At 49.6% G+C, this 26,445-nt stretch overlaps 1 protein-coding gene across 1 annotated transcript; it reads left to right on the forward strand.

Moving 5' to 3' along the window:
* Nucleotides 1-660: 660 nt before the first annotated feature.
* HAAO (3-hydroxyanthranilate 3,4-dioxygenase) lies at nt 661-26,292 on the forward strand. The gene is made up of 10 exons (XM_003262784.3): nt 661-905; nt 4,751-4,829; nt 9,461-9,544; nt 9,908-10,014; nt 22,824-22,913; nt 23,228-23,271; nt 23,556-23,701; nt 25,458-25,526; nt 25,708-25,790; nt 25,870-26,292. The coding sequence occupies exons 1-10, from the start codon at nt 826-828 to the stop codon at nt 25,946-25,948; spliced, it is 861 nt and encodes a 286-aa protein (XP_003262832.1). The 5' UTR covers nt 661-825; the 3' UTR covers nt 25,949-26,292.
* Nucleotides 26,293-26,445: the final 153 nt, after the last annotated feature.

A 26,445-nucleotide genomic window follows, 5' to 3' on the forward strand; every position in this document is an offset into this window, starting at 1 on the left:
ACTCCCATAGCTGCGTGCGAACTGAGTATGTTCCTAAGACGCCTAAGGAGTTCGGCACGGGGCTCGGGGTCCACTGCGACACTGCGCGGACAGCGGCCGCTCGCTGGGCCTCAGGTGGGAGGGCTCGCAGTCCTGCCCTGAGCCCAGGCTCCGCAGCTCGGCGCCTGCACCGCTCCCCTGCCGAACCGGCGGCGGAGTCTGCCGGCCGCACGCAGCAGGTCTGGGGCTCACCTTGAATCGGGACCTGCGAGGACCGCCGTGCGGCTTCCCGCTGGGTGAGCGCCGCAGCCCTGAGTGGCCGGGCAGTCATTCCCCTTTTCCAGATGGGAAAGCCAAATGTTGAGCCCAGCGCCAGCACCGTGTTCTCAGCCGCTGGGACTTCCAACCCGCGATCTCCCCACTATAGTATTTCTGGGGACCTTCCCTGGGGTTCCCCTCGGGGAGTAGAGGGAAGTAACGTCTGGGAACAAGCGCCCAGGAAGGGTCTGGATTCTTTGTCCTCCGCCGGGAGCAGGCCCTACCGCAGGCGCCCGTGTGGGGGGCGCCCCGGGGACGGTGGCGGGGACCGAGCCCTGCCCTGCGGAGAAGCAGGGGGCGCGGGCCGCCGTTCCCCAGCGCTGCGGCCGCCGCGCTCGCCAGGGCCTGGGGTGGAGCGGAGGGCGGCGGGCTCCGGCCAAAGTCCGCGGGCCCCAAGCCCCCACCACGGGTTCGCGAGGGCTTGCTCCGCCTCGTGAGCTTGGGATTCTGGTTAAAAAGGCGGCTGGGCGGAGCCGCGGGCCTCCGACGGCGGGAGAACAACGCGGCGAAGAGGCGCCCGGGACAGTCATGGAGCGCCGCGTGGGAGTAAGGGCCTGGGTGGAGGAGAACCGGGGCTCCTTCCAGCCCCCGGTCTGCAACAAGCTCATGTGAGTCCAGCGCCCCCATGGCCTCCTCCTGCCCTCGCCTCCTCCCCCTCCTCCATCTGCGCCCTCACCTTCCAGCTCCGAGTTCCTGGACCCAGAAGCCTGCAGAAGGGCGGCTTCAATCTCTTGGTTCTTGGGGGAAGATGGAGACAGCCTGTTCCGGTTCCACCACATCGGTCTGTTCCTCTTTCTGGTGACTGTGGCCTTGACTTCTGAAGAAGGCTGAGCTGGTTCTGAGGCTGTAGGAGATGAGATGACAGGGTGCACCCCTCCTTCCAGGGCTGAGAAACAATTCTCCAACCCCAAGTGACACTGTGCATTTTGGGAAAACTCAAAAGTGTGGGGAGGGTGGTTTTCAAGGCAGAAGTGCACTAGAATGTAGGCCTGGGGGCAGCCAAATCATACACCCCAACCCTGTCCCAGAAGCCACAGGCAAAGGGGAAGGCAGAGAATCCGCTCCTTTGGGAAGATCTTGATTTCTTGCTTTTTCCAGGGCCCCTCTTTGCAGGTGTGCACGAACACACACACACACACACACACACACACACACCACACCAGACCCTCCTAGGCGACTTCTGCCAGTAGCCTCTGCCTCCAGCACCCAACAGGGTTGGCCATCCAGCTGCCATCTTTCTTAGGCAGACCTCTCAGGCCCTCCCCTGTGGTATGGTCACCTCCCTCATCCCCCCAGTTCCAGGGCGGGGCCTCACATGCCGGCTAGATCAAGGTTCACATTCCCCATTTTTGCTGTGTCCACAGGACATGGTCAGAAGGGTGGCACCTCAAAGCAAACAGCAGGCCCAGGACTATGCCAAGTGTTTTTACATCATCTCATCTCATTCTCACAGTAGCACCGTGAGGGGGGATTTTCATAAGTAACTTTTCTAGTGTCACAAAGCGCCTGTGGGGTAGGCTCCAGACTCAACCCACGGAGCAGTTTGACTCCAGAGTCCACACTCACTCTTGGTCACCATGCAATACCACATGGCCAACAGTCAATATCTCTCCAAAGATCTCTTCTACCACTGTTGTTGCCCACCCCCAATCAAAGATGTAGCATCATCTTTGCCTCCTTCCACCACTTCATCCCCGTCCGCGGTCGCTCCTTCTGTCCTCCCATTGCTCCCCCTGAGGTCTTGCGTCCATCTTCCCAGGCCTCTCCCTAGCATTCGGTGGTTTGCTGGCATCATTGGTATTCTTGCTTCTGCTGTACCACGCCCACCTCCACCTTCGTCTTCACAAGGCAGTCTCCTTGTGTGTGTGTCTGTGTCCGAATTTCTCTCTTTTAAAAGAACACCAGACATATTGGATCAGGGGCTCACCCTACTCCAGGATGACCTCATCCTAACCTAACTACATCTCAAGGACCCTATTTCCAAATAAGGTCACATTCTGCAGTACTGGGTGTTAGGACTTCAACATATAAATTTTACAGGAGGGGTTACTATTCAGCCCATAATACTCCTAAGCAAGGTGAGAAGCTGCTGAAGAGTTCTGGGCAGAGGAGGGCAGGTCTGGTTTATGCATTCTGACTGATGGGTTGAAAGAGTTCTTGAGTGGAGTTGTTTAAGAATTGTCTGTACGTACCTAAGTTACATCTCAGTGAAGGTGATTTTAAAAAACAACTTCCAAGCCGGGCGCAGTGGCTCACGCCTGTAATCCCAGCACTTTGGGAGGCTGAGGCGGGTGGATCATTTGGGGTCAGGAGTTCAAGACCAGACTGGCCAACATGGTGAAACCCCATTTCTACTAAAAATACAAAAATTACCTGGGCGTGGTGGCACGCACCTGTAGTCCCAGCTACTCAGGAGGCCGAGGCAGGAGAATTGCTTGAACCCAGGAGGTGGAGGTTGCAGTGAGCCGAAGTCGTGCCACTGCATTCCAGCCTGGGTGGCAAGCAAGACTCTATCTCAAAAAAAAAAAAAAAAAAAAAAACTTTCCAGGTTCCCGGGCACCCCTTAGGCCAAGACCAGACTCCATGGCAGGTCCACCCTCCTGGTCCAGCCTTCTCAACGTCGTTCCCCAAGCTCGCCCCCAGTGCTTCTAATCTCAGAGCCTCTGCACCCAGCTCTCACGTGCACACCCTTCCCCAGTGAAGTTCCTCGCAGCTTCCCTTCCCTCCTTGAAGTTCTATGCAGCTTTAAGTTCTTTAAGCATGGACTGTTCATGTCAGCCTCCTCCTGCTCTGCGACCTCATCCACCTTTCCAAACATCAGGTCGACACGTGTGTTTCTGGCTTATTGGGCCCAGCCTCCCAAAAGGGAAGGAAAAGGAAAGAGACAGGCTCTTCCGTCTTGTCTCCATGCCTCCCAGCTGGGCTGGAAAGCAGCCCACAGGACAGGACACTCAGAAAGGACCTGCCAGTGCAGTTTGGGGGCTCAGACCTCCCCCATAGCCCCTCCCCTGCCATCCACACCATCATCATCCATGCAGGCAGCCTCTAGGCTGCTGTGCCCTGTGTGTACAAATGGTTCCAGACCCAGCACCTCCCCTTCCCAGAGGAAAGCCATCGCCCCTGCCTTCCGTGGCAGGGCCACCTGAGAACACCCTGAAGCCCCACCCAGACACATTCTGCTGCTTATTCACCCCAGGGTCTGCATCCTGAAAGGGGACCCTGCTGTGGGGATGGGGCGGGCTGTTCTCAGGAGGTGCTGAGGTATTTTTCCCATAAAAAGGTAACACCACACCAACAGCAGAAAGACTGAGGAGTTTGGGCACCTTTTGTTCAAACAGCTGACTAGATGCCCCCACAGACCCAGCACCAGCGTGGGAGTCAAGGAGCCTAGGACCTGGCTCAGGTTCAGTCATTCCCTGGCTTTGTGACCCTCTCTTGGTTGGCTAAATCGGCTGTAAAATGAGAGTGTTGTATTGAGTTTATTTATTTATTTAAGACAGAGACTCCCCCTGTTTCCCCGGCTGGAGTGCAGTAGCACAATCTCAGCTCACTTCAACCTCACCTCTCAGGTTCAAGCGATTCTCGTGCCTCAGCCTCCCAGGTAGCTGGGATTACAGGTGCCCACCACCAGGCCTGGCTAATTTTTGTATTTTTAGTAGAGACAGGGTTTCACCATGTTGGCCAGGCTAGTGGCCTCAAGCAATACATCCTCCTCTGCCTCTCAATGTGCTGGGATTACATGCATGAACCACCACGCCCAGCCGGGTTTATTTATTTTATCAAATACTTAAATAGTGCTTACTATATGCTAGGCACCATTCTGAGAGCTTCCAAATATTAATTCATGTATTCTGTTTAAACTCTGTGAGGTAAGAACTGTTCCTCTATTTTACAGATAAGGTTAGTAACATGCCTCAGGGCCTGTGCTTGTGAACACATGCCACACCGACTTGACATCGCCCGAGGCCCCTGCTAAATGTCACGGTCTCCTGCATCCACTGAGCCATGCCTCCAGCCAGGGGAGAGTGCAGGGTCCTATAGTCAGACAGCATGGGTGAGTGGCAGGTCAAGGTCGTTTTGCCCCGACACTGCCCCATCCAGGGAAGGGGCCTCCAATTTGCTACTCTCCTATAATTCGAGCTCTTGATCCTGTGATCCTGGTTGATGAAGCCATAGATTCACCACCACATCATTCCCCTTGTTGGGTCAGACGATGTCGGGGGACACACAAACAGGGACAGATAGACACACAGACACAATCCCAGACACATAGACACTTAGATGCACGCAGGCATGAACAGGGATGAGAGGTGGGGGACAGGGACAGTGAGGCCAGAACAGCCCTGCTCCTCTCCCAGGGGCCCTCAGGCTCCCTCCTGGCCCCCACAGGACCCCTGCTCTCTTCACTCCTAGGAGATGGTTTAGAACGTCTCCCCCACTTTGCGCATTGCAGGCACCAGGAGCAGCTCAAAGTCATGTTCGTCGGAGGCCCCAACACCAGGAAGGACTATCACATCGAAGAGGGTGAAGAGGTAGGTTTGACTGGTCTCCCTGGATCTAGGCCTGCGGGCAAGGAGCCTGGCCCTGGGGGGAGGGGGTGCTTCCCACTCAAGGCCCAGAGATGATGGACTGGAGAGGGGTGGACATGTGGCTGATGAGTGGAGAGGGGTGGACTTGTGGCTGATGAGTGGAGGGGGCACAGCTGAAATCATAGGGCATGACTGCTGCCTCCAAGCTGGTGGTCAGGCAGTGACGCCTCCACAGCCAGCACCTCTGCTGGGAGAGCCCCAGGAAACAGTCCACGCCCTGCGGGTGAGAGAGGCTTTATCCGTGAGGCATCCTCCCCCTGGATATAGGGGCTGGCCATGTTCGGGGGGATGTCCTGGTCCCCTCCCCACAAACTTGACAGATTCAATTGGTCTCCAAAATAAGATCATCCCCCACAGACAGGGGCAAAGTGCAAAAACACTGTGGGTGAAGGCTGGGCTGAGTGGGTGGTGGGGGGAGCACAAGGGGCTGAGAGAGGAGGAGCTAGTGGCTGAGGGGTAGGCATGGTAGGGGGGTGCCTGGAGCTGAAGGAGGAGTTGGGGCTGGGTGGCCCTTCCTTAACTAGAGGCTGCGAAACCCATTCGTGGATTGTGGCTGGGGCAGGTGGGAGGGGGAATTTGCCTTGAATCACCTTTTGCACCTTGAAGTTTGGACTGTGCTTCTCTACTACCTACCCCAAAATAAATAAACAAAGGCAAAATTTAAAGAGAAAGGTGTGTCCCCTTAAGGAGAGACACAGAATCTCCTCTGGTGGAAAAGGATCAGTAGAGGGGCTCCCCATCCTCTCGGGGAGCCTCTTTCTGGGGGTTCAAGATCCAGAGTCCAGCTTGATCAACAGCCTCTGTCCCCACTGAGGGCAGCCAGGCCATAGCCAGGGACTGTAGTGAGCATGGGAGAATCACTTGTTCAGCAAATATTTGCTGAGCACCTCATGTGTGCACTGGGACACCCAAGGCTGTGTGGAGGAACGATGGGCCCTGGGCCAGCAGAACCAGCCAAGCCCTCACCTCTCACACTCCAGGGGCCCTGCACCTCTCCTGGCCACCCCCTTCTCACAAACACACCTCACTGGAGACCGTTTCCTTGGTGGAAAAAGTCGATAGGAAAATCTAAAACTATACTGAGGAGGTGGGTAGACCTGGCGTGGCTATGGTATGGGAGGCACAGCTGGCTGCAGAGTCTTCCAGAGGCTTCTGCCTTCTCTGTTGGCCCTGGTCTCAGCACCCGCCTCTCCTGTCTCCCTCTGTCTTTGCTTCCCTTTTCGCCCCCTGCTGCCTCTGCCCCATGCCCCATCCCATGGTTTCTCCAAGCTCAGGTGCCTGAGTGTCCCCTGAGGGGCCTGGCCAGCAGCCCGTGTCCTGACTCAGATGGCAGCTGAGTGATGAGGAGGGCTGGCCAGCGCAGGTGTCCTCACTCTGGAGGGATGCCCAGGTGTCTGGGAGGAATCTGGCTGGAGGTGAGCTTGTGACAGGGCTTGGTCCCACCCTGCTGAGGTTTTGGTGGCAGGGTGGTGCAGCACTTGGGCAGCGTCAGGGCTGAGGGTCAGCCTCCTCTCTGTCCCTGCCTATCCTCACCCAGCTGGAGCCTGGGGAGACTCCAGGCTGTGCTGTGGAAGTGGCGTAACTCAGGGTCCGGGCTCCTGAATAAGTGAGAAAAGGGGAGTTGCTCAGACCTGGGTTCAAATCACACCTCTTACCAAACCACACTTTCCTCCTCACTGAGCTCTGCCTCTGCAGTAGTGGTCAGGGTACCTCCAGCTCCCTGGCCCGGCTCCCCACTCCCCAGAGCCACCTACCACCTATACTCCACCTACCTCACTCCTTTCTTGGAGCGTGCAGGTGCAGGGGGGCCAGAGGCAGATGAAATTGCATTGGGGGAATTCTCTGCCGCTTACTAACCCCAGGATCTTGGACAGGGCACATCATGTCACCTCTCCAAGCCTGTTTCCATAAGCACATGGGGACAACAGCCCCTGTCTGGTGGAAGAATTCAATGTGCATAGAGTATGTGCACAGAGCCTGGTGCAGAGTTGGTGCTTGATACGCATTGTTCCTCTACACCTCTCGCCCTTTCCGCCTGGCCTGCCTGAAAGGCCTTTCCAGGTCAGAAAGCCAGATTCTATTCATTATCTGCCTGAGCCAGTACAGTTAATCTTCTAGCCAGCCCCAGGCCCCTAAACATCATTTACTTCCAAACTGAGCATAATTCCTTTAGGATTGCCCACAGCTGTTCGGGATTTTCTGCTGTTCAGTGATCTGTACCTCTGCTCCAGGCCAGGCCTGCCCCTCATCACAGGGAAGGCCTCTGAGCAGGGGACAAGAGCAAGAAAATAGAGAAAATATCATGTAGCCTGCCCGGGAAGGGTTTAAATCCGGCCCAGAGGGTCACTCCAGACTCCCCTCTCCCAACTCTTCCCTTGTCCCTCCTCCCCTCCCTCACTGTGAAAGTTCCCTAGACACACACACACACACACACACATACACACACACACAGGCTTCCTCCCAGCTTGGAGAGTGGGGGAGGAGAGCATACTGAAATGCTCCCTATAAGAGAACCTGGTAGGTTTCTTATTATTTGTATTAAATAATGTTTATGGGGTTTTTGTTTGTTCATGTTTGTGTTTGTTTTTGTTTTTTAGAGAGGGGGGTCTCACGCTGTCACCCAGGCTGGAGTACAGTGGTGCAATCATAGCTCACTGCAGCCTCAACTTCTGGGGCTCAAGCGATCCTCCCACCTCAGGCTCCCAAATAGTTAGGACTACAGGCACACATCACCATACTCAGCTAATTTTTTCTAGTTTTTGTAGAGATGGGGTCTCACCATGTTGCCCAGAATGGTCTCCACTCCTGGCCTCAAGTGATCCTCCCATCTCCTAAAGTGCTAGGATTACAGGCATAAGCCTCCACATCCGGCCTATGGGTTGTTTTTAATAAGGAAAGTAAACATTGTTCCTTTAGAAAATATGAGAAATATAGAAAGAAAAATCCTTACCTCATCCATAATCCCACCACGCAGAGGGCCGCTGAGAACAGGCTGCCTCTGTTATATTTGTATTGCTACAAACTAAAGCCCTGCTGGGTATAGTTTTTAATCTTTAACGTAACTTTGGCATTTTCCATTTTCCCATTTTATTAACAGCTATTCAAAAACGTAGTTTTTAATGGCTGCATAATGTTCCATATTTCTAATCTACCATCATATATTTACATTTCTCCTGTAATTATATTAGCATTACTTTTGTCATTCTTACCGTCATCAATGCTAATAGCTAGAGGCTTATTGAGGGCTTACTATGCGCTGAGCACATATGTGTAAAGCATCCCTGGCATCTTCATAGCTACATTTTGAGTAGATAACTGTCATTATGTAGATGAGGAAACCAAGGTACAGAAAGGCTAACTGAATTGACCAAAGGCACACAGCACCCTGGCAGAGCTGAGGGCTTTTAACTATGCACTGCATTAAAAACAGCCTTGAATGTACACCACTAGGCAGGTATGTCTCTGATGAACTGAGGTCTCATTCCTGAGGTGGAATTACTGAGGTCAAGGTTGTATGGTGACCAGCTATCTGGATTCACCCAGAACTTTCCCAGTTTTAGCACTGAGGGTCCTGCTTCCCAAGAAACCCCACAGTCCCTCCAGGGGTGTGAACTGCCAAGGCACTTCATGCCCATGGCCAAGTTGCCCTTCAGAAGGGTGGTGACTATTTGCCTAGTGGCAGACTGCAGAGCCACATCTCTCTAGGTCCCTCGAGGTCAGCTTGGTTTCTCCTAGTAGATGCTGTTGATAACATTCCTTCAAGTATTTGGCTGGGGCTTTTAACACCCAGGCAATGTGTGACTGGTAGAGAGAAAGCCGGTCTGCCTCCTCCTCTTCCTCCCAATTCCATGGGGTGATCTCAGTAAATTAGGGACTTAGGATGCAATCAGAAAAATGAAGTAGGAGCGCCCCCGCCCACCCCCCGCCCCCAGGAGAGCACAAGAGGCATGTGCTCCCATCCCCCACAGCCCCTAACCCATCCCAGGCCGCCAGCAACCTCCACAGCCCCACCCCTTGCCAAGGTGTCACTCTGGCCAGTGGCTCTAGAGCCACATACGGCCTTGGGTCCAAGCTGTGGCTCCAGCTGGAGAGTAACCAGCTATGTGACCTTAGGCCAGCTGTTTTACCCTCTGAGCCTTGGTTTTCTTTCTTTGTTTTCTGCTGATTGGGGTTAATGATACCTTTGGAGGTTGCTGTGAAGGTTTCTGGTGGAAAAGTGCCTGGCACAGCCCCTGGCACACAGTAAATGGGTGGGTTCCCTACCTGACTGCTGGGTCATTCAGTTCCCCAGTGAGCATTTCATCCAGCTCCTGCCCGCCAGCCAAGCAACCACTGTTGCATCCTGGGTACTCTGGTCATCACTTGCATGTCCAAGACATGATCCCATGTGTCCCCAGCACTCCATGGCATGCACTGGGATACAGGCCTCGGGACAGAAGTGACGGAGCTGCCCATCAACTCCAAGGCCTTCAGAAAGTTTCTCAGGTTTCCCAGTCAGAATTCAGGGCCTGGGCAGTGGCCAAGGACCTAGAAGAGAAAGTAGGGAGGGTCCAAGCCTCTCTCCTGTCCCACAGGTATTTTACCAGCTGGAGGGAGACATGGTTCTCCGAGTCCTGGAGCAAGGGAAACACCGGGATGTGATCATTCGGCAGGGAGAGGTGAGGCCGGATCCCAGCAGGGTGGGGAAGAGAAAGGCGGCCACAGCTGGAATCCACCCTGTCCACTCATCCTGGCCTTGGCTGAGGTCTTGTCCTCCCTACCTTTTCCTGCTCTCCCACACCTTCCCCTGCCAACCTGCCCCTTCCCCATCCTCCCTCTTCCATGCTGCCCCATCCTCAGCACAGTCCAACATTCCCTCTGGTTCCCCAGTGTAGAGGCTGGGCAGAGAAGAGGGCCCAGGGTAGACAAGCAGTACCCCTTTGCTGCCCGGGAGTCAGCTGGGGATGCCCAGGATGTTGGGGGCGCTAAGGTCTCCATGAGGGATAGCAGCCTCACCGTGCACCTGATCTCTACCACTGCAGATATTCCTCCTGCCTGCCAGGGTGCCCCACTCACCACAGAGGTTTGCCAACACCGTCGGGCTGGTGGTTGAGCGAAGGCGGCTGGAGACCGAGCTAGATGGGCTCAGGTAAATTCTGTCTGGAGGGCTGGGGCAGAGAAAGGGCAAACAGCAGAGGAGCACAGCTCCAAACTGCAGCTGAAGGGATCCTAGATAGACTCAAGAAAGCGCATCCTGGTCACTGAGTGAGCAGGAGGGCTTTGTAGCAGAGGCAGTGGAGATCCTGTCTTTGTTAGCTGATGGTGGAGGGGTAGAGTGGGGTGGACCTGTTCTCTGTGACCCCCTGGAAGCTCACTCAGCCTGATGACCTTTGGCTGGAATCAGAATCTGTGCTTTCTGCGTGAGGTTGTGAACCTTGAAAATTCGAGACAGGTCTCAGTTAATTTAAAAGTTTATTTTGCCAAGGTTGAGGATGTGTGCCCGTGACACAGCCTCAGGAGGTCCTGACGACATGTGCCCAAAGTGGTCACAGCACAGCTCGGCTTTATACATTTTAGGGAGACATAAGACACCAATCAGTATATGTAAGATAAACATTGGTTCCGTCTGGAAAGGTGAGACAACTCCAAGCAAAGGTGGGAAGACTCAAAGTGGGAAGGGGGCTTCCAGGTCACAGGTGGATAAGAGACAAATGGTTACATTCTTTTGAGTTTCTGATTAGCCTCTCCAAAGGAGGCAATCAGATACGCAGTTTTGTCAGTAAGCAGAGGGGTAACTTTGCATTGAATGGGGAGCAGGTTTGCCCTAAGCAGTTCCTACCTTGACTTTTCCCTTTAGCCTAGTGATTTTGGGGGCCCAAGATATTTTCCTTTCACGTTTCCCCCTTTTCTTTTTAAAAATCTTTTGGAAAAAGCATTTTAGAAGAAATTGAGTCTCTGGTCCCAGGTTTTGTCTGATCTCTCATGGCTAGGATGGTTTCTTCCTAGACGGGTAGATCCCAAGTTATTAGGGAAGTTCAGTTTTAGAAGGTTGTGAAGTCTCATGTCTTACAAAGAGAAAATAGGGGGAAGAAGGGAGAAAAACAACAATCAACAGAAGAGCAATCCTGGAAAATCGATATAGGCCACATTACTCTGAAGTTCACCCATCAGTAGGCAGGTATGAAAGTGGCTTAGGTATGTAAATTGGTTGCTGACATTTTCTTCTGAAGTTTAAGTTGTCAGGCTTCAGTTTTCAGGACTTTAAGAAAGCACAGCTCAGCTTTCACTGACTCCAAGTTAGGAAAAACAAACAAAAAAAAGAAGTAAAAAAATTGAAAACATTATTTTGAAGACTTGTAGTCAAGAAAAATTAGAATTCAGTCCAAATTGTAGAAAAATAATAAAAATTGAAAAACATTAGGCAAAACTAGAATCTAAGATCAGGTATACTATAGTTTTCAAAACATAATTTTTCTCTCTCCAGTTTCCCATTTTTACTAAAGACAAATCATGGTAAGACTGATTTGCTTTATTATACTTGGCCTAATTATTTGTATACAGGGCAGCAAGAATAATTTTTTTTTTTTTGAGACAGAGTTTCGCTCTTGTTGCCCAGGCTGGAGTGCAATGGCACAATCTCAGCTCACTGCAACCTCTGCCCCCTGGGTTCAAGTGATTCTCCTTCCTTAGCCTCCTGAGTAGCTGGGATTACAGGCACCCGCCACCACACCCGACTAATTTTTTGTATTTTTAGTAGAGATGGGGTTTCACCATGTTGGCCAGGCTGGTCTCGAACTCCTGACCTCAGGTGACCCATCTGCCTCAGCCTCCCAAAGTGCTAGGATTACAGGCATGAGCCACCACACCTGGCCAAGAATAATTATTTTTTACACAGGCTTTTAAATTGGCTTTGATGGAACTTTGTTCCATAGAAGGAATCTCAGATAAGACCTTTTTTTAAAGCCAAGCCTAGCCATGGATATGTGCTATTAAATACCTATGAGTTGGGTGATCTTCTTGAGGTTCCAAGGTAAACTTGGGGCTTTTGGGCCTATCAGAGACAGGGCCTTTACTTACCAGAGGTCAGGAACCCTATACAGGGAAGGTATGAGGCCAGTTTCCCTAAGGGGTTTTTATTGGCTCCATAAACCAAGCTTCATTCCTTAAAGGAAAGCACACCATTCCAGTCAAAGCCTTGATAAAATAACTAGGTTCTCCAATTGTGTCTTGTTGCAAAATGAAAACAGATTCTTATTGCACTTATGCACATAACTGTACTGCCATAAGTTAAGAATACTCACAAATAGCTTCCAAATTCTGGAGAAATCAGGTAGAGAGAAAAAAATATGCTCCAAATTTTGTTAATGGGAGTGTACTAAATTGTTTTGTTTTTGTTTTTGTTTTGTTTTTTATTTTGTTTTGTTTTTTGGGACAGAGTCTCGCTGTGTCGCCCAGGCTAGAGTGCAGTGGCACGATCTCAGCTCACTGCAAGCTCCGCCTCCCAGGTTCACGCCATTCTCCTGCCTCAGCCTCCTGAGTAGCTGGGACTATAGGCGCCCGCCACCATGCCCGGCTAATTTTTTTATTTTTTTATTTTTCGTAGAGATGGGGTTTCACGATGTTAGCCAGGATGGTCTTGATCTCCTGACCTCGTAATCTGCCCACCTTGGCCTCCCAAAGTGCTGGGATTATAGGCATGAGGCACCGCGCCTGGCCGGGAGTATATTAAATTGTTAAAAGCTGTCAATAGCACAAAAAAAAAGTTTCCTTGACTCTGAAAAAACAAAATAAAACAAAGGATCAGCAACATTTAAAGCAAAAGTAAAAAAGATTACTTTAGTCTTCTATGAGTTCAGTTTACATAGTTTACTCCTGTTCTGCTTGATACACATGAACATTTCAGCTCTCCATGAGAGTCCTGAAAGTTCTTCTCTATTCTAATGTCACAATGTCCACAATCTCTAAAGTTATCAGAAACCTGCATTTAAGAACACCTGTGTTTGCCAGGCACGGTGGCTCACACTTGCAATCCCAGCACTTTGGGAAGCCGAGGCGGGTGGATCATGAGGTCAAGAGATAGAGACTATTCTGGCCAACATGTTGAAACCCCGTCTCTACTAAAAGCACAAAAATTAGCTGGGCATGGTGGTGCATGCCTGTACTCCCAGCTACTCAGGAGGCTGAGGCAGGAGAATTGCTTGAACCTGGAAGGCGGAGGTTTCAGTGAGCCGAGATTGTGCCACTGCATTCCAGCCTGGCGACAGAGCGAGACTCCATCTCAAAAAAAAAAAAAACAAAAACAAAAACAAAAACAAAAAAACACTTGTGTTCTAGAGCTGATTATAAAGCCACCCCCTAAAGATAACCAAAACAAGACAATTGTCTGTGAATGACAAAAACTTTTAAGGCAGCCATAGTCAAAGACACAGTTGGCAAGGAAATTTGTTACCTCTGTGGCACACAGTAATTTAATATAATTATGATTATTACTGATGATGCACACTGCTTTATCAGGATTATAGGAGTTTCCCATAATTTTGGAATACATACCAATAATATATTTATACGAATACAGCCTAAAGAAAACCAAACACCATTTCATATTTGACAATGCTTCCTGTATAATTTTTATACCAAATAAGCCAAACTATGTCATTTTTGGACTTCAGGGAACTCAATATCTTAACAGATTAATTAGGTCAGAAAAAGACATAATTTATCATTTGATTTTGGAAAGTTTGTCAAATATCAAAGGTTTAAAACTCTTGATATCACAATATAGGCTCATTCATTTAACCAAAGTAATAACTCAAGGATTTCAAAAAAGGTGAAAACCTTCATTCTTTGAGAAGAGACATAATGTTCCAAACAATAAGCTCTAATAAAAATAGCATGAAGCAGGGTGCAGTGGCTCATGCCTGTAATCCCAGCACTTTGGGAGGCTGAGGCGGGGGGATCATGAGGTCAAGAGTTTGAGACCAGCCTGACCAACATGGTGAAACCCCGTCTCTATCAAAAATACAAAAATTAGCTGGGCGTGGTGGTGTGCACCTGTAATTCCAGCTACTCAGGAGGCTGAGGCAGGAGAACTGCTTGAACCCGGGAGGTGGATGTTGCAGTGAGCCAAGATCGCGCCACTGCACTCCAGCCTGGGTGACAGTGAGACTCTGTCTCAAAAAAAAACCAGCATGAACCCAATTAACTATAGTTTTCAAAATTATATCTTGACTATAAGATATAATTTCCATAAGCCTTTCATAACCTTTATTTAGGAGTCAGTTAATGCTTCAATAAAACCTTTTTAATCTGACACATGGGCCCATATGCTGGTCTTGCATCAGTGTACCTTTGACATTAATGACTAATTTATAGAGAAACTGAACTTATTTATTTATTTATTTGAGATGGAATTTTGCTCTTGTTGCCCAGGCTGGAGTGCAATGGCGTGATCTTGGCTCACTGCAACCTCCACCTCCTGGGTTCAAGTGATTCTCCTGCCTCAGCCTCCCAAGTAGCTGGGATTACAGACATGCGCTACCATGCCTGGCTAATTTTGTATTTTTAGTAGAGACAAGGTTTCACTGTGTTGGTCAAGCTGGTCTCGAACTCCTGACCTCACATGATCCACCCGCCCCGGCCTCCCAAAGTGCTGGAATTACAGGCGTGAGCCACCACCACACCCAGTGAGAAAGTGAACTTATTTTATCTCTCAAAATTGGTCCTTACAATCTCCCATGCCCACCTCTTACATGATAGTCCCTGGGGCCTTGAGGAGTTGAATAGCTTTAATTTCTGTCCCTGAGTTTCAGGAATGCAGTTTATTTTGATTGGCATCTTCTACTGGGCCTGAAGATGGGGCTTTAGTTGCTGTCAGTGTTTAAACTTTAGCAGGACTTGGTCAGGCACAGTGACTCACGCCTGTAATCCCAGCACTTTGGGAGGGTGAGGTGGGCAAATCGTGAGGTCAGGAGTTTGAGACCAGCCTGGCCAACATGGTGAAACCCCATCTCTACTAAAAATACAAAAAATTAGCTGGGCGTGGTGACAGGCACCTGTAATCCCAGCTACTTGGGAGGCTGAGGCAGAAGAATTGTTTGAACCCGGGAGGTGGAGGGTTGCAGTGAGCCAAGATCATGCCACTGTACTCTAGCCTGGGCGACAGTGCAAGACTCCGTGTCAAAAAAAAAATGAGCAGGACCTGGTGTCCTTTTCAGACCCAGGAGTCAAAGCCCTGTAACTTAATGTCACAAGGACATTAAAAGCACATAGAGAGAAATACACAGATGTAATAACCTTAACTTTTGAAAAAATTTAATCAGTTTTTTTCCTAAGCAACCCAAAACTTAATAATAATGTGACAACTTGATCATATAAAAGTTTTTGGGTTTTTTTTAATAAATCCTCTTATTGTGACTTACACAGACCATTCATGCTATGCTTGGACTTTCTGGTTTGTCCTTCCTTCTTCAACAACCAGTCATTTTACTCTACAACTAAATTTACTGTACAAGAGTCTTTCTCATATGAAATTATTTCTCTTTAAGCTTTCTTACCACAAAAAACCTCTTTGCTTTTATAACTTTCTTTACATCTCTTTTGTTTCCTGGTTGCTTTTACCTTGTTTTATACATGACCTTTAAATAAGCCTTAAATTAGACAGAATGGTTCACTTTTTTTTAAAAGGACACACCTTTTTTTTTAGAAAGAATGTTTTCCTACAAATATATTTTTATTGGAAAGTACCCAAATAATGAAATATCTATTATTTAATTTAACTTTAGATTCTAAATTATGACAAGTTTGTCTACAAGTATTTATCCTATTGCATTTATGTAATTATTTTATTTTGATCATTTACTTAGATTATTTCTAAAAACTGTGATTGTCATTATTTAAAGTTATGGAACCACCATTGCAAAATTATAACTAAGACAGTGAAAATGATTTGACCTAACTGATTCCATCTTGCTTCTAACCTCCAAGCTCTCCTTGTTCATTTCTGGGTATAGGCCAAACTAACTTTGAGAGGAACTTAGTTTAGTTAATTCTAATTAGGGGCTCTAGCCCCTTTTTATATTTTCAGCAGTGAAACATTGTGTACACAGCACATACAAAGACGTCTTAGGCATGCTAGTAGAAGTGCATCTCATAGATTCATAACAACTTTTTTTCCTATCTTAGACTTTCAGATTATTTTTTTTCTTTTCTTTTTTTTTTTTTTTTTTTTTTTGTGATAGAGTCTTGCTCTGTCACCTGAGCTGGAGTGCAGTGGCACAATCTTGGCTCACCATGACTTCTGCCCCTCAGGTTCAAGCGATTCTCCTGCCTCAGCCTCCTGAGTAGCTGGGATTGCAGGTGCCCACAACCACACCCAGCTAATTTTTTGTATTTTTAGTAGAGACAGGATTTCACCATGTTGGCCAGGCTGGTCTCAAACTCCTGATCTCAGGTGATCGACCCACCTCGGCCTCCCAAAGTGCTGGGATTACAGGTGTGAGCCACCATGCCCCGCCAGACTTTCAGATTCTTGATAACCTGTTTTACAACCACAGGCAGTTGTCAGCTAAATAGCCTTAAAGTTGCATATTAAAGGAAACAACTCACCAAATGCGGTGGCTCATGCCTGTAATCCCAACACTTTGGGAGGCTGAGGTAGGTGGATCACGAGGTCAGGAGTTCAATAGCAACCTGGCCAAGATAGTGAAACCCCATCTCTACTAAAAATACAAAAAAATTAGCCAGGCGTGGTGGCAGGCGCCTGCAATCCCAGCTATTCAGGAGGCTGAGGCAGAGAATTGCTTGAACCCAAGAGGCGGAGGTTGCAGGTTGCAGTGAGCCAAGATCACGCCACTGCACTCCAGCCTGAGTGACAGAGTGAGACTCCATCTCAAAAAAAAAAAAAAAAGGAAACAACTCAGGTGAAAAATCAAATAGCAAAATTTCCATCATAAGGTAGAGAGATAAGTCTGATGGTGCTAGAGGGAGATTAAAGATGGATGCTGGCTGGGCATGGTGGCTCATGCCTATAATCCCAGCACTTTGGGAGGCAGAGGCAGTTGGATCATCTGAGGTCTGGAGTTTGAGACCAGCCTGACCAACATGGAGAAACCCAATCTCTACTAAAAATGCAAAATTAGCCAGGCGTGGTGGCACATACCTGTAATCCCAGCTACTATGGAAGCTGAGCAAGAGAATCACTTGAACCCGGGAGGCAGAGGTTGCAGTGAGCCGAGATCATACCATTGCATTCCAGCCTGGGCAACAAGAGTGAAACTCTGTCTCAAAAAAAAAAAAAAAAGATGGATGCCAAGTCAAACATAAAATTACAGAAATCTGTCATAGGATTGTATAAGGAGACGAATGTTGTTTAGATAGGGACCACCTATCTTTTAACTGGATCTCTGAGCTCTGGGCAAAGCCCACACTGAATCCTGGGTCTCCAAAAAGGGAGAATTATTATGCGCTTAGACCACGTGATGCTTTTACAGTGCACTTTAAAAAAAGTTTTTTTTTAAACAAAGACATTTCTAAGTGTCTAAACCACACTCTTCCACACTTGATCTTAGCCAAAGGCCCAGAAGTGATAAAACCACACTCTTCCTTAAAAACTCAAGAGTAAGAGTAACCTCAGTTACAATAACTATTTTAGTAAAAAAAAAAAAAAAAACAGATACCACAATATAAAAGTAAGCAGTTTAAGAGCTGAGACCAATTTATCTTTTTACATTCCTGGGGTTCCATAAGGAAAAAGAGATTTCTCCCCCAAAAGGAGTCTAGTGCCTTCTTCATTTTCTTTAAGAAACCTCAGGCTACTATAAACTATTTTAGGTCCCTCATGCAGCAGAGGGTGCAAGAGAAAGGAGAGATGGCAGAAGTAAATGAAGAAAACAGAATTCAGTCAACTGAGAAGAAAAAAACTTTTGCTCAAAAACAAAACAAGGTCCTAGGAGGAAAAACAAAAACAAAAACATGAAGGTTAAATACACACACACACACACACACACACACACACACACACACCCCTTGGATGTTAGCTTTTAATTAAGCTGACTTTTAACCATTGAGCTCCTTTAAAAAAATCTTTTTAAATCTCATTACCGCACTTCAGCTGGAAAAAAATGCTGCTGTTTCAGAAGTACAGCCATTGCTCTTTCGGTTTTGCCTGGCTAGCAAAAGGTGGCCTTGTTATGTAAATCAAGCCCCTTAGCAGTCAAAATAAAAAATCTTTCATCTTTTTTTTCTCCTTTTGCTGGCCTTTTTTCTCCCCCCGCCAGACCACCTGTTTTTTTTTTTTTTTTTTTTCCCATGACAGAGTCTTGCTGTATCACCCAGGCTGAAGTGCAGTGGTGCAATCTTGTCTCACTGCAACCTCTGCCTCCCGGGTTCAAGCAATTCTCCTGCCTCAGCCTCCTGAATAGCTGGGATTACAGGTGCGCGCCACTGCGCCCAGTTAATTTTTGTATTTTTAGTAGAGATGGGGTTTCACCATGTTGGTCAGGCTGGTCTGGAACTCCTGACTTCATGATCTGCCCACCTCGGCCTTCCAAAGTGCTGGGATTACAGGTGTGAGCCACTGTGCCCGGCCCTTTTTGTGTGTGTGTTGGTGGGGAGGGACAGGGAATTTAGCCACTCCAGAGGCCTTGTTTCCCATAATTTGGAACTTCTTTAGGATTTTATCAAGTCAGGTAGAGCTGATCAAACCCAATGGGAAAAAGACTGAAACAACAACCAAACAGAAACAAACAGCAACAACAACAACAAACGGTGAAGCAAAACAATCACACAGCTTCTATGATCACTGAGTGCTCTAATGGGAAGGAGAAATTAAGAGCGGCTGATTGTTAACTTTAGCCAAAACAAACCCCCAATTCAGCTACTTACCTAGGGATGGGTCTCAGGCTCAAGACAGCTCTCTACCATCCTAGAAGCAGGAAAAAAAAAAACCCTCCTTTTCCCTATTGGAAGCAAGCTCAAATTCCATAAAGGAGTTACCTGCCTTCCATTGTCACGGAAGCAGGAAAACTTGCCTTCCTTGTTGGAAACAAGTAAAACTCCAAAAAAAAAAGGGAGTTGTACAGCAAAATAAACTTTAGATCTCGACCAAATTTGGGGAGATCAGGGATTCTCTAGAGGGGGCGCTCCCAGACCTCAGCAAATTTTTCTATTGGTTTGAGCCATAAAGTTAGCTCACACTGGTACCAAGCACCCTTAGGAGATTTGTCTAAGGTCAGGGAGACCTCCACTCAGAATCCCTCTGTGATTATCAAAATGTCAACTCCAAAAATTTGAGATAGGTCTCAGTTAATTTAGCAAGTTTATTTTGCCAAGGTTGAGGATGCACACTCGTGACACAGCCTCAGGAGGTCCTGTTGACATATGCCCAAGAGAGTCAGAGCACAGCTTGGTTTTATACATTTTAGGGGGAGAAGAGACATCAATTAACATATGTATGATGAACATTGGTTTGGTCTGGAAAGGCAGGACAACTCAAAGCAAAAGCAGGATGACTCAAAGCAGGGAGGGGGCTTCTAGGTCATAGGTAGAAAAGAGACAAATGGTTGCATACTTTTGAGTTTCCGATTAGTCTCTCCAAAGGAGGCAATCAGATATGCATTTATCTCAGTGAGCAGAGGGGCACTTTGAATTGAATGGGGGGCAGGTAGCCGGGCGCAGTGGTGCACGCTTGTAATCCCAGCACTTCGGGAGGCCGAGGCAGGTGGATCGCAAGGTCAGGAGATCGAGAGAGACCATCCTGGCTAACACGGTGAAACCCCGTCTCTACTAAAAATATGAAAAATTAGCCGGGCATGGTGGCGGGCGCCTGTATTCCCAGCTACTTGGGAGGCTGGGGCAGGAGAACGGCATGAACCCAGGAGACAGAGCTTGCAGTGAGCCAAGATCGCGCCAGTGCACTCCAGCCTGGGCGACAGAGTGAGACGCCACCTCAAAAAAAAAAAAAAAAAAAAAAAGAATAGGGCAGGTTTACCCTAAGCACTTCTCAGCTTGACATTTTCCTTTAGTTTAGTGATTTCAGGGGCCCAAGATATTTTCCTTTCACAAGGTCTCCTGGGAGGGGTGGGATGTGGAAAGTGGGCCAGAGGGGTTCCAAAGTCACACCCACCTCCCCCAGTGCAGCCAGAACTGCTGCTTCCTCCCAGAATTTAGAGTCATGGCCAGTGCCTCCCTTGGCTTGTTTCTCTACCCCAGCTCATTCCACAACACACACTGACATCTGGATGGCACTTGCTATGTGCTAGATGCCTGGCTAAGGCCTTTGCATGTATTTATTCATTGAATCTTCCCAACGATCCTATGGGGGAGGTGCTGTTATCATTACAAAGAAGTTAAAGTTGCTAAAGCATTACTTGCTAGATCTGGCATTATAGAGAAATACGGAGTTAGGGCCAGGACACTATAGAGAGGAGTGGGAGTCAACACCAAAGAGGGGAAGAACATAGGCCCCGCTGTCAGCATTCTGATTCCATGGCCGGGGTTCTCATTTGGTTCTGATCAGTCACCCAATTCTCTTCCTCTGAAAGGAGGAAGCAACCTATTGCTCAGGGAAATAGATTTTCCAAAAGCTCAACAGTGTTTTGTTTGGTTGGGTTTGTTTTTTTTTTTTTGATACGGGGGCTCACTCTATCACCCACACTGGAATGCAGTGGCATGATCATTGTTTGTTGTATTTTTTAACTAAAAAAAATTCAAGTTTCCCATCAGGTCACCAGGATCAGGATACTTTGGCCCACATCTTTTGTTATAATAGGCATTTTAAAAATACTTGTTGTTTTTCTGATTATCAAAGTCATACACATTCATTCTCAAAATCTAGAAAAGTACAGGAATGCAAAGTGAACAAAATTAAAATTACTTGTTACTAAAAGGATAAATTTGATGGTATGTGAATTATATCTCAAGAAAACAAAATAATAAAAAAGGGAAAACAAAAAAAATTGTCATGTCACCAGTGAAACTTAATGAAACCTAAACTTCCATCTTGTCTTATTTCTATGCATACCTATATCTTTTTTTACTTAAAAGAAACTCATGAGTATTTCTTCTTTTTCTTTTGAGATGGAGTCTTGCTCTGTCACCCAGGCTGGAGTGCAGTGGTACGATCTCGGCTCACTGCAACCTCCACCTCCCGGGTTCAAGCAATTCTCCTGCCTCGGCCTCCTGAGTAGCTGGGATTACAGACATGCACCACCATGTCTGGCTGTATTTTTAGTAGAGACGAGATTTCACCATGTTGGCCAGGCTGGTCTCGAACTGCCAACCTCAGGTGATCCACCCACCTCGGCCTCCCAAAGTGCTGGGATTACAGTTGTGAGCCACCACATTTGGCTGAGTATTTCTTACACTATTAAATCTTTTCAAAAAACACAATGGCTACATAATCATTTACTGCGTAACAGTCTGTTGTAGAGACAGACATGTGGTCTTATCTTCTAGAAAAAATTTGTCACAAGTGACTTTAATTTAGGGAGTCTGATGGAGAGGATGGTGTCCTCAATATCATTTTACAGCAAATTCAATAACACATTTCATCTGGCTGCTTTTGACCTTTAATAAAAGCCAGGGACTCAACATTAAAATGCCTCTCCAAAGGCAGTTCCTGGAGGGCACTGCCATCCAGTTATGAAGCTTTCCGGTGGCCAGCTCCATCCCAGGATAGGATTTAGGCTGCCAGGTGGGTGGATGCACTGTGTGTCTGTAAAGCATCTCCCATCAGCAGGACCACATCCCTTTTAAGAGCAGACAGAGCTGGCCTGGGCCCAGGAGCTGGGCTTGGGCATTAGACATTTAGTTAACAGGCGTTCCTGGCACTCACCATGTGCAGCACACACAGGGGCCTGGGGCCCATCCCAGCCTGCCAGGTGCTCCTCAGGCCAGGGGAGGAGCTCACTGAGCCAGGCTGGGGGCTGGGGTGGGCTTTAGGGGTCCACTGAAGGCTATATGTACATGTACATGGGCCTTACCCCAGAAAAGAGGTCCAAAGCTTTGCTCCAACTCTCAGAGGCAATCATGACCCTGAAAGGAGAAGAACCCCTAAACTGGGGGACATCTTCTGCATGTTGGCTTTTTTTTTTTTACTTATTTACTTTTGAGACAGAGTCTTGTTCTGTCACCCAGGCTGGAACGCAGCGGTGCAATCTTGGCTCACTGCAACCTCCACTTCCCGGTTCAAGCAATTCTCCTGCCTCGGCCTCCCAAGTAGTTGGGATTACAGGCCCTTGCCACCATGCCTGGCTATTTTTTTTTTCTATCTTTTGTTATGCCTCGCTATTTTTTGTATTATTTATTATTATTATTATTATTATTATTTTTAGTAGAGACAGGGTTTCACCATGTTGGCCAGGCTGGTCTTGAACTCCTGACCTCAAGTGATCTACCCGTCTCAGCCTCCCAAAGCGCTGGGATTACAGGCGTGAGCCACTGCGCCCAGCCATGTTGGTTTCTTAAGTGTCCGTGCACTCTGGCCTAGAGCACTGCAGGCCAGCAGAGCGTCCAGCCACTGGCCCTGGTTTCAGGCTCAGCCTCAGCTTCCTCTTTGGGAAAAACGAAAGAACTACGATTAGATGCTAAGTTTCTAAGATTGTCTTGAGACTGGACTGCTTCCGCCACTTACAGGCTGTGTAATCCTTGCCAAATTGCTCAGCTTCTGTGAGTCTCAGAGTTCTATCTGCTTTGTCTAGTTTTGGGAACTAGTTTGGGTCTAGTTTTGGGAACTGGGGAGAGCCGTGTGAATTCTGGGGATAGTAGCCCTCTCAGGGGGTGCACGTGTGCTTCTGAAGAGCAAGGTGTTAAGTGACCAGTGACCACTAGGGTGTGCTAACAGGGGTGGAGCAGACAGCAGGGCTCTGCAGGGACTTCCACAGGCAGAGCCAGGCCTGAGTGGGGCTGCCCTGAAGCCACCCAGATGGGGACAGCAGGGTTGCCTGTCCTCTGCTCTGGCAGGTACTATGTGGGTGACACCATGGACGTTCTGTTTGAGAAGTGGTTCTACTGCAAGGACCTCGGCACGCAGTTGGCCCCCATCATCCAGGAGTGAGCCCCCAGCCCAACCCCTGCCTCTTGCTTTCCTGGGGCTCTGCATCAGCACTTGATGGCCTGGGAGAAAGTCTCCCCTCCCAGGGTGGGGATCCTGGCCCAGAGAGCCCACTGCTGGGCCAGGGGGAGGGGGAAGCAGCAGCACGGGGCTGGGAGGGAAAGGATGGCAGACACACAGCTGTGTGAGGGCCACATGAGTGTGTGTGGGCTCCTGCACCTGACCGTGAGTGTGGTGTGTGTGTGTGTGTGTGTCACTGGCCACTCCAATGGGAGTGCTCGCCACTCCTGCTCCTCCCTGTTCATCCCTGCAGGTTCTTCAGCTCTGAGCAGTACAGAACAGGAAAGCCCATCCCTGGTGAGGCTGCTGGAAACTGCCCTTCTCCTTCCCTCCCTCCCCTTCCAAAATGGGATGGGTTTTGGTCCAGGGGACCTGGGAGTCTCTTTTTGAATACTCTGCCCAGTCCTCAAGGTACTGAGAAGATGGCAGCCAATGGTACCCCCTACATGGCTGCTTGATCACTGAGCTGGATCCAGAGCCTGTTCTGGCAATTGAGACCTTGGGCCCCTGGGAACTGGGCCCACTGGGGCTGGGTGGGCTGGGTCCTGAGGATACCGACTATAGTCATGCTGTGGGTACAGACCAGCTGCTCAAGGAGCCACCATTCCCTCTGAGCACACGATCCATCATGGAGCCCATGTCCCTGGAGGCCTGGCTGGACAGCCACAGCAGGGAGCTGCAGGCAGGCACACCACTCAGCCTGTTTGGGGACACCTATGAGACCCAGGTAATGCAGTCCTGGGGCATCCGGGGCATCCTCCCAGCAGCCCAGGAAAACGGGAACCAGTTTCTCTCTCACTGCCTCTCTCTCTCACACACACACACACACACACACACACACACACACACAGCCCAGAGGTTGTAGACATGAGCATAGGCCTTTGTGCTCCCTCCCTGACGCAGAGGATGATGGCTTTGCTCTGAGCGAAGTCTGTGGAGGCTACATGGTCCCAAGCAATTTTAAGATCTGAATTCACTTGCAGAGTTGAAGGTTCCCCCACTCACTGGCAGCTTCCTGAGGGTCTGCAGTTTTCCCCTCGCTAGGAATTCCTGAGCCTTCAGCCAGTCACAGCCTTGGAAGCAGAGAGTTGTTTGGGAGTGAGGGTTGAGTGGAGCGAGGGACTCAAACAAGGCTGACTTTCTTTCATTCCACATTTATTAAATGCCTGTTATGTTTCAGGCTTTAGTGGGAGAGTAGGATAGAGTTACTACCTTAAAGAATGTATAGTTTGTTAAAGAGATGGACAAGTTAATCAATAATTGCCACAATCATGTGATAAAGTATCAGATAGAAACGCTATAGGAAGCTATAGAAGGATAAAGGAGGAACCCAGGCTGAAAGGGAAGTCAAGGAAGGCTTCCTGGAGGAGGTGACGTGCACATTGCATTTTAAAGCTAGTGTAGGAGTTTGCAAAAGAAAGAAAGGGAGGTGGAGAGCGCATTCTAGGTGAGCGAGAAGCATGAACATGAGCTGTTTCAGGCTTGAAACAGCCTGGCACTGGGAGCAGCTGAAGTTGGCCAGAGGCGGGGCTGGGGGGTGGGGGTACAAGTGTGACTGGTGGACTGTGGAGCAGCAGGCAGGGCCCAGGTCCTGGTAGGTCTGCTGGGCTAGGCAAGGTGGGAGGATTTGTCCTAAAGACAACAGCGCTCCACCAAAGTATTGAAGCAGGGGAGTGACAGGTCAGAGTGGTGTTTCTGTACCATATGTGGGGACAAGGCTGGGAGGGCAAGAGTGGTGCAGGAAGACCTGTGTTCACCTGTGCTTTACGGCTTCCCACTGGCATGTCCCGTGGGCTTTGAATGAGTCAATCTGTGCAAGGATGCTCATGGCCACAGGCTTCCCGTAGAGGCCTGGCCTGCTGCTCTTGGGTACCAGGGACGTCCTGAGCTTACATAGGGCTGCGAGAACATGCGCACATGTCACAGCAGTACCACTCAGCCCTGCACCCCACCTCTGCCATACCCTGCTCTTACCTGCTTCAGTTTACACTAATGAATATGCACCCTCTCCGGGGCAGCAGGAGCATGGCCCTGCACAGTAGCTGTGTGCTTCCAGGCCGGTGCATGTCAGAGAGCCCTCAGCCTCACCCTCCTTGTCCTCTCCTCCTCCTGAGGCCAAACTCATAACCTCTCTCGGAGACAGGGAGGTGGCACCCTCTGGGAAGCTGATGTAAATGCGTCCCTCGTGTGCCCTGGTGAGCATGCCTTCGCATGAGCACACATCAGAGGGACCACGGGTGCACTGCACGTGACAGGCAGGCATGTGTGATCCCAAATACCTGTTGCAGTGGCGGGCACAGGGAGGCCTGCAGCCCAGGCAGCCCTCCTCTCCAAGTTCTGGTCTCTGCTCAGCACATGGTGATGGGGCTGTTTTATGGGCCCCAACCCTGCTCCAAGCAGGCCTGGTGTCTGGGGGCCAGGTTCAAGACCATCTCCCATGTGGGGCAAGAAGCACCAGAAGTTTCTGTTTCACCTCCCACCAGGTGGTCGCCTATGGGCAAGGCAGCAGCGAAGGCCTGAGACAGAATGTGGACGTGTGGCTGTGGCAGCTGGCAAGTGGGGCCCAGGGACAGGGTTGCAGAACCCCCTGCCAGAGGATATCAGCCTGCTCCTGGGCCCTGGGCTCCCACACGGGGCCCACCCTTGGGGCCTTGGGGCCCAGGCAGACTCAGACATTCACCCAGTGATGAGGCCCAACAGTCTCCATTTGATTCTCCTGCTCCTCCTCTCCAGGAGGGCTCCTCGGTGGTGACAATGGGGGGACGGAGCCTGAGCCTGGCTCCTGATGACAGCCTCCTGGTGCTAGCTGGGACCTCGTGAGTATGCGGGGAGGGCTTTCCCTGGCATCCTCAGGGTCCAGCTGTGTGTGACCCCTGCTCATCTGTGTGTCCACAGGTATGCCTGGGAGCGAATGCAAGGCTCTGTGGCCCTGTCTGTGACCCAGGACCCTGCCTGCAAGAAGCCCCTGGGGTGACCCTCTTGCCATGGCCTGAAGCAGCCACAGGTGTGCCAAGCACCCTCGAGTGCCATCCCTGCCAAACAACTCTCCTAGCCCCCACTACCTCTCTGTGTACTGCCGCTGTGTCCCCTACAGACCTGGACATTGTTGTCACCCACCCTCCTGCCCTTCTCAGTCCAGATGCCACGCCCCTGGGCGGGCAGCAGCTCCCCATCTTCTCTGGCAGCCTCAGCCCACTGCCTTGCCAGTCTTGCCAGGTGGTCTACCCCCAGCCCGCTCCTGCCCATTCCTCTGTCCCTGCAGACTCAGTGCAGCACTTCCACACCAAGAAGGCCCTCAATAAAGGCTTCCTGAGGAACACACACCTGGGGGTCTGCCGCAGGCAGTCATCGCTGGCCTTCCCATGTGCCCCCCAGGACCATGTGGCGTGTCTGGGGCATCAGGGCACCAGGCGACCATGGTCGTGTTGGAGGGTCTGTTATTGGGCATCCCTGTTTGTGGATGGGCATTCT

This window comes from Nomascus leucogenys, chromosome 19 (genome assembly GCF_006542625.1).
Source record: "Nomascus leucogenys isolate Asia chromosome 19, Asia_NLE_v1, whole genome shotgun sequence".
NCBI classification, from domain to species: domain Eukaryota; kingdom Metazoa; phylum Chordata; class Mammalia; order Primates; family Hylobatidae; genus Nomascus; species Nomascus leucogenys.

Excerpts from the sequence above, each read along its gene's own strand:
- HAAO (XM_003262784.3), top strand. The coding sequence starts at position 826 with ATGGAGCGCCGCGTGGGAGTAAGGGCCTGGGTGGAGGAGAACCGGGGC. Across the intron at positions 9,545-9,907 it reads TGATCATTCGGCAGGGAGAG|ATATTCCTCCTGCCTGCCAG; the intron begins GTGAGGCCGGAT and ends CTACCACTGCAG. Across the intron at positions 25,527-25,707 it reads ACGTGTGGCTGTGGCAGCTG|GAGGGCTCCTCGGTGGTGAC; the intron begins GCAAGTGGGGCC and ends CCTCCTCTCCAG.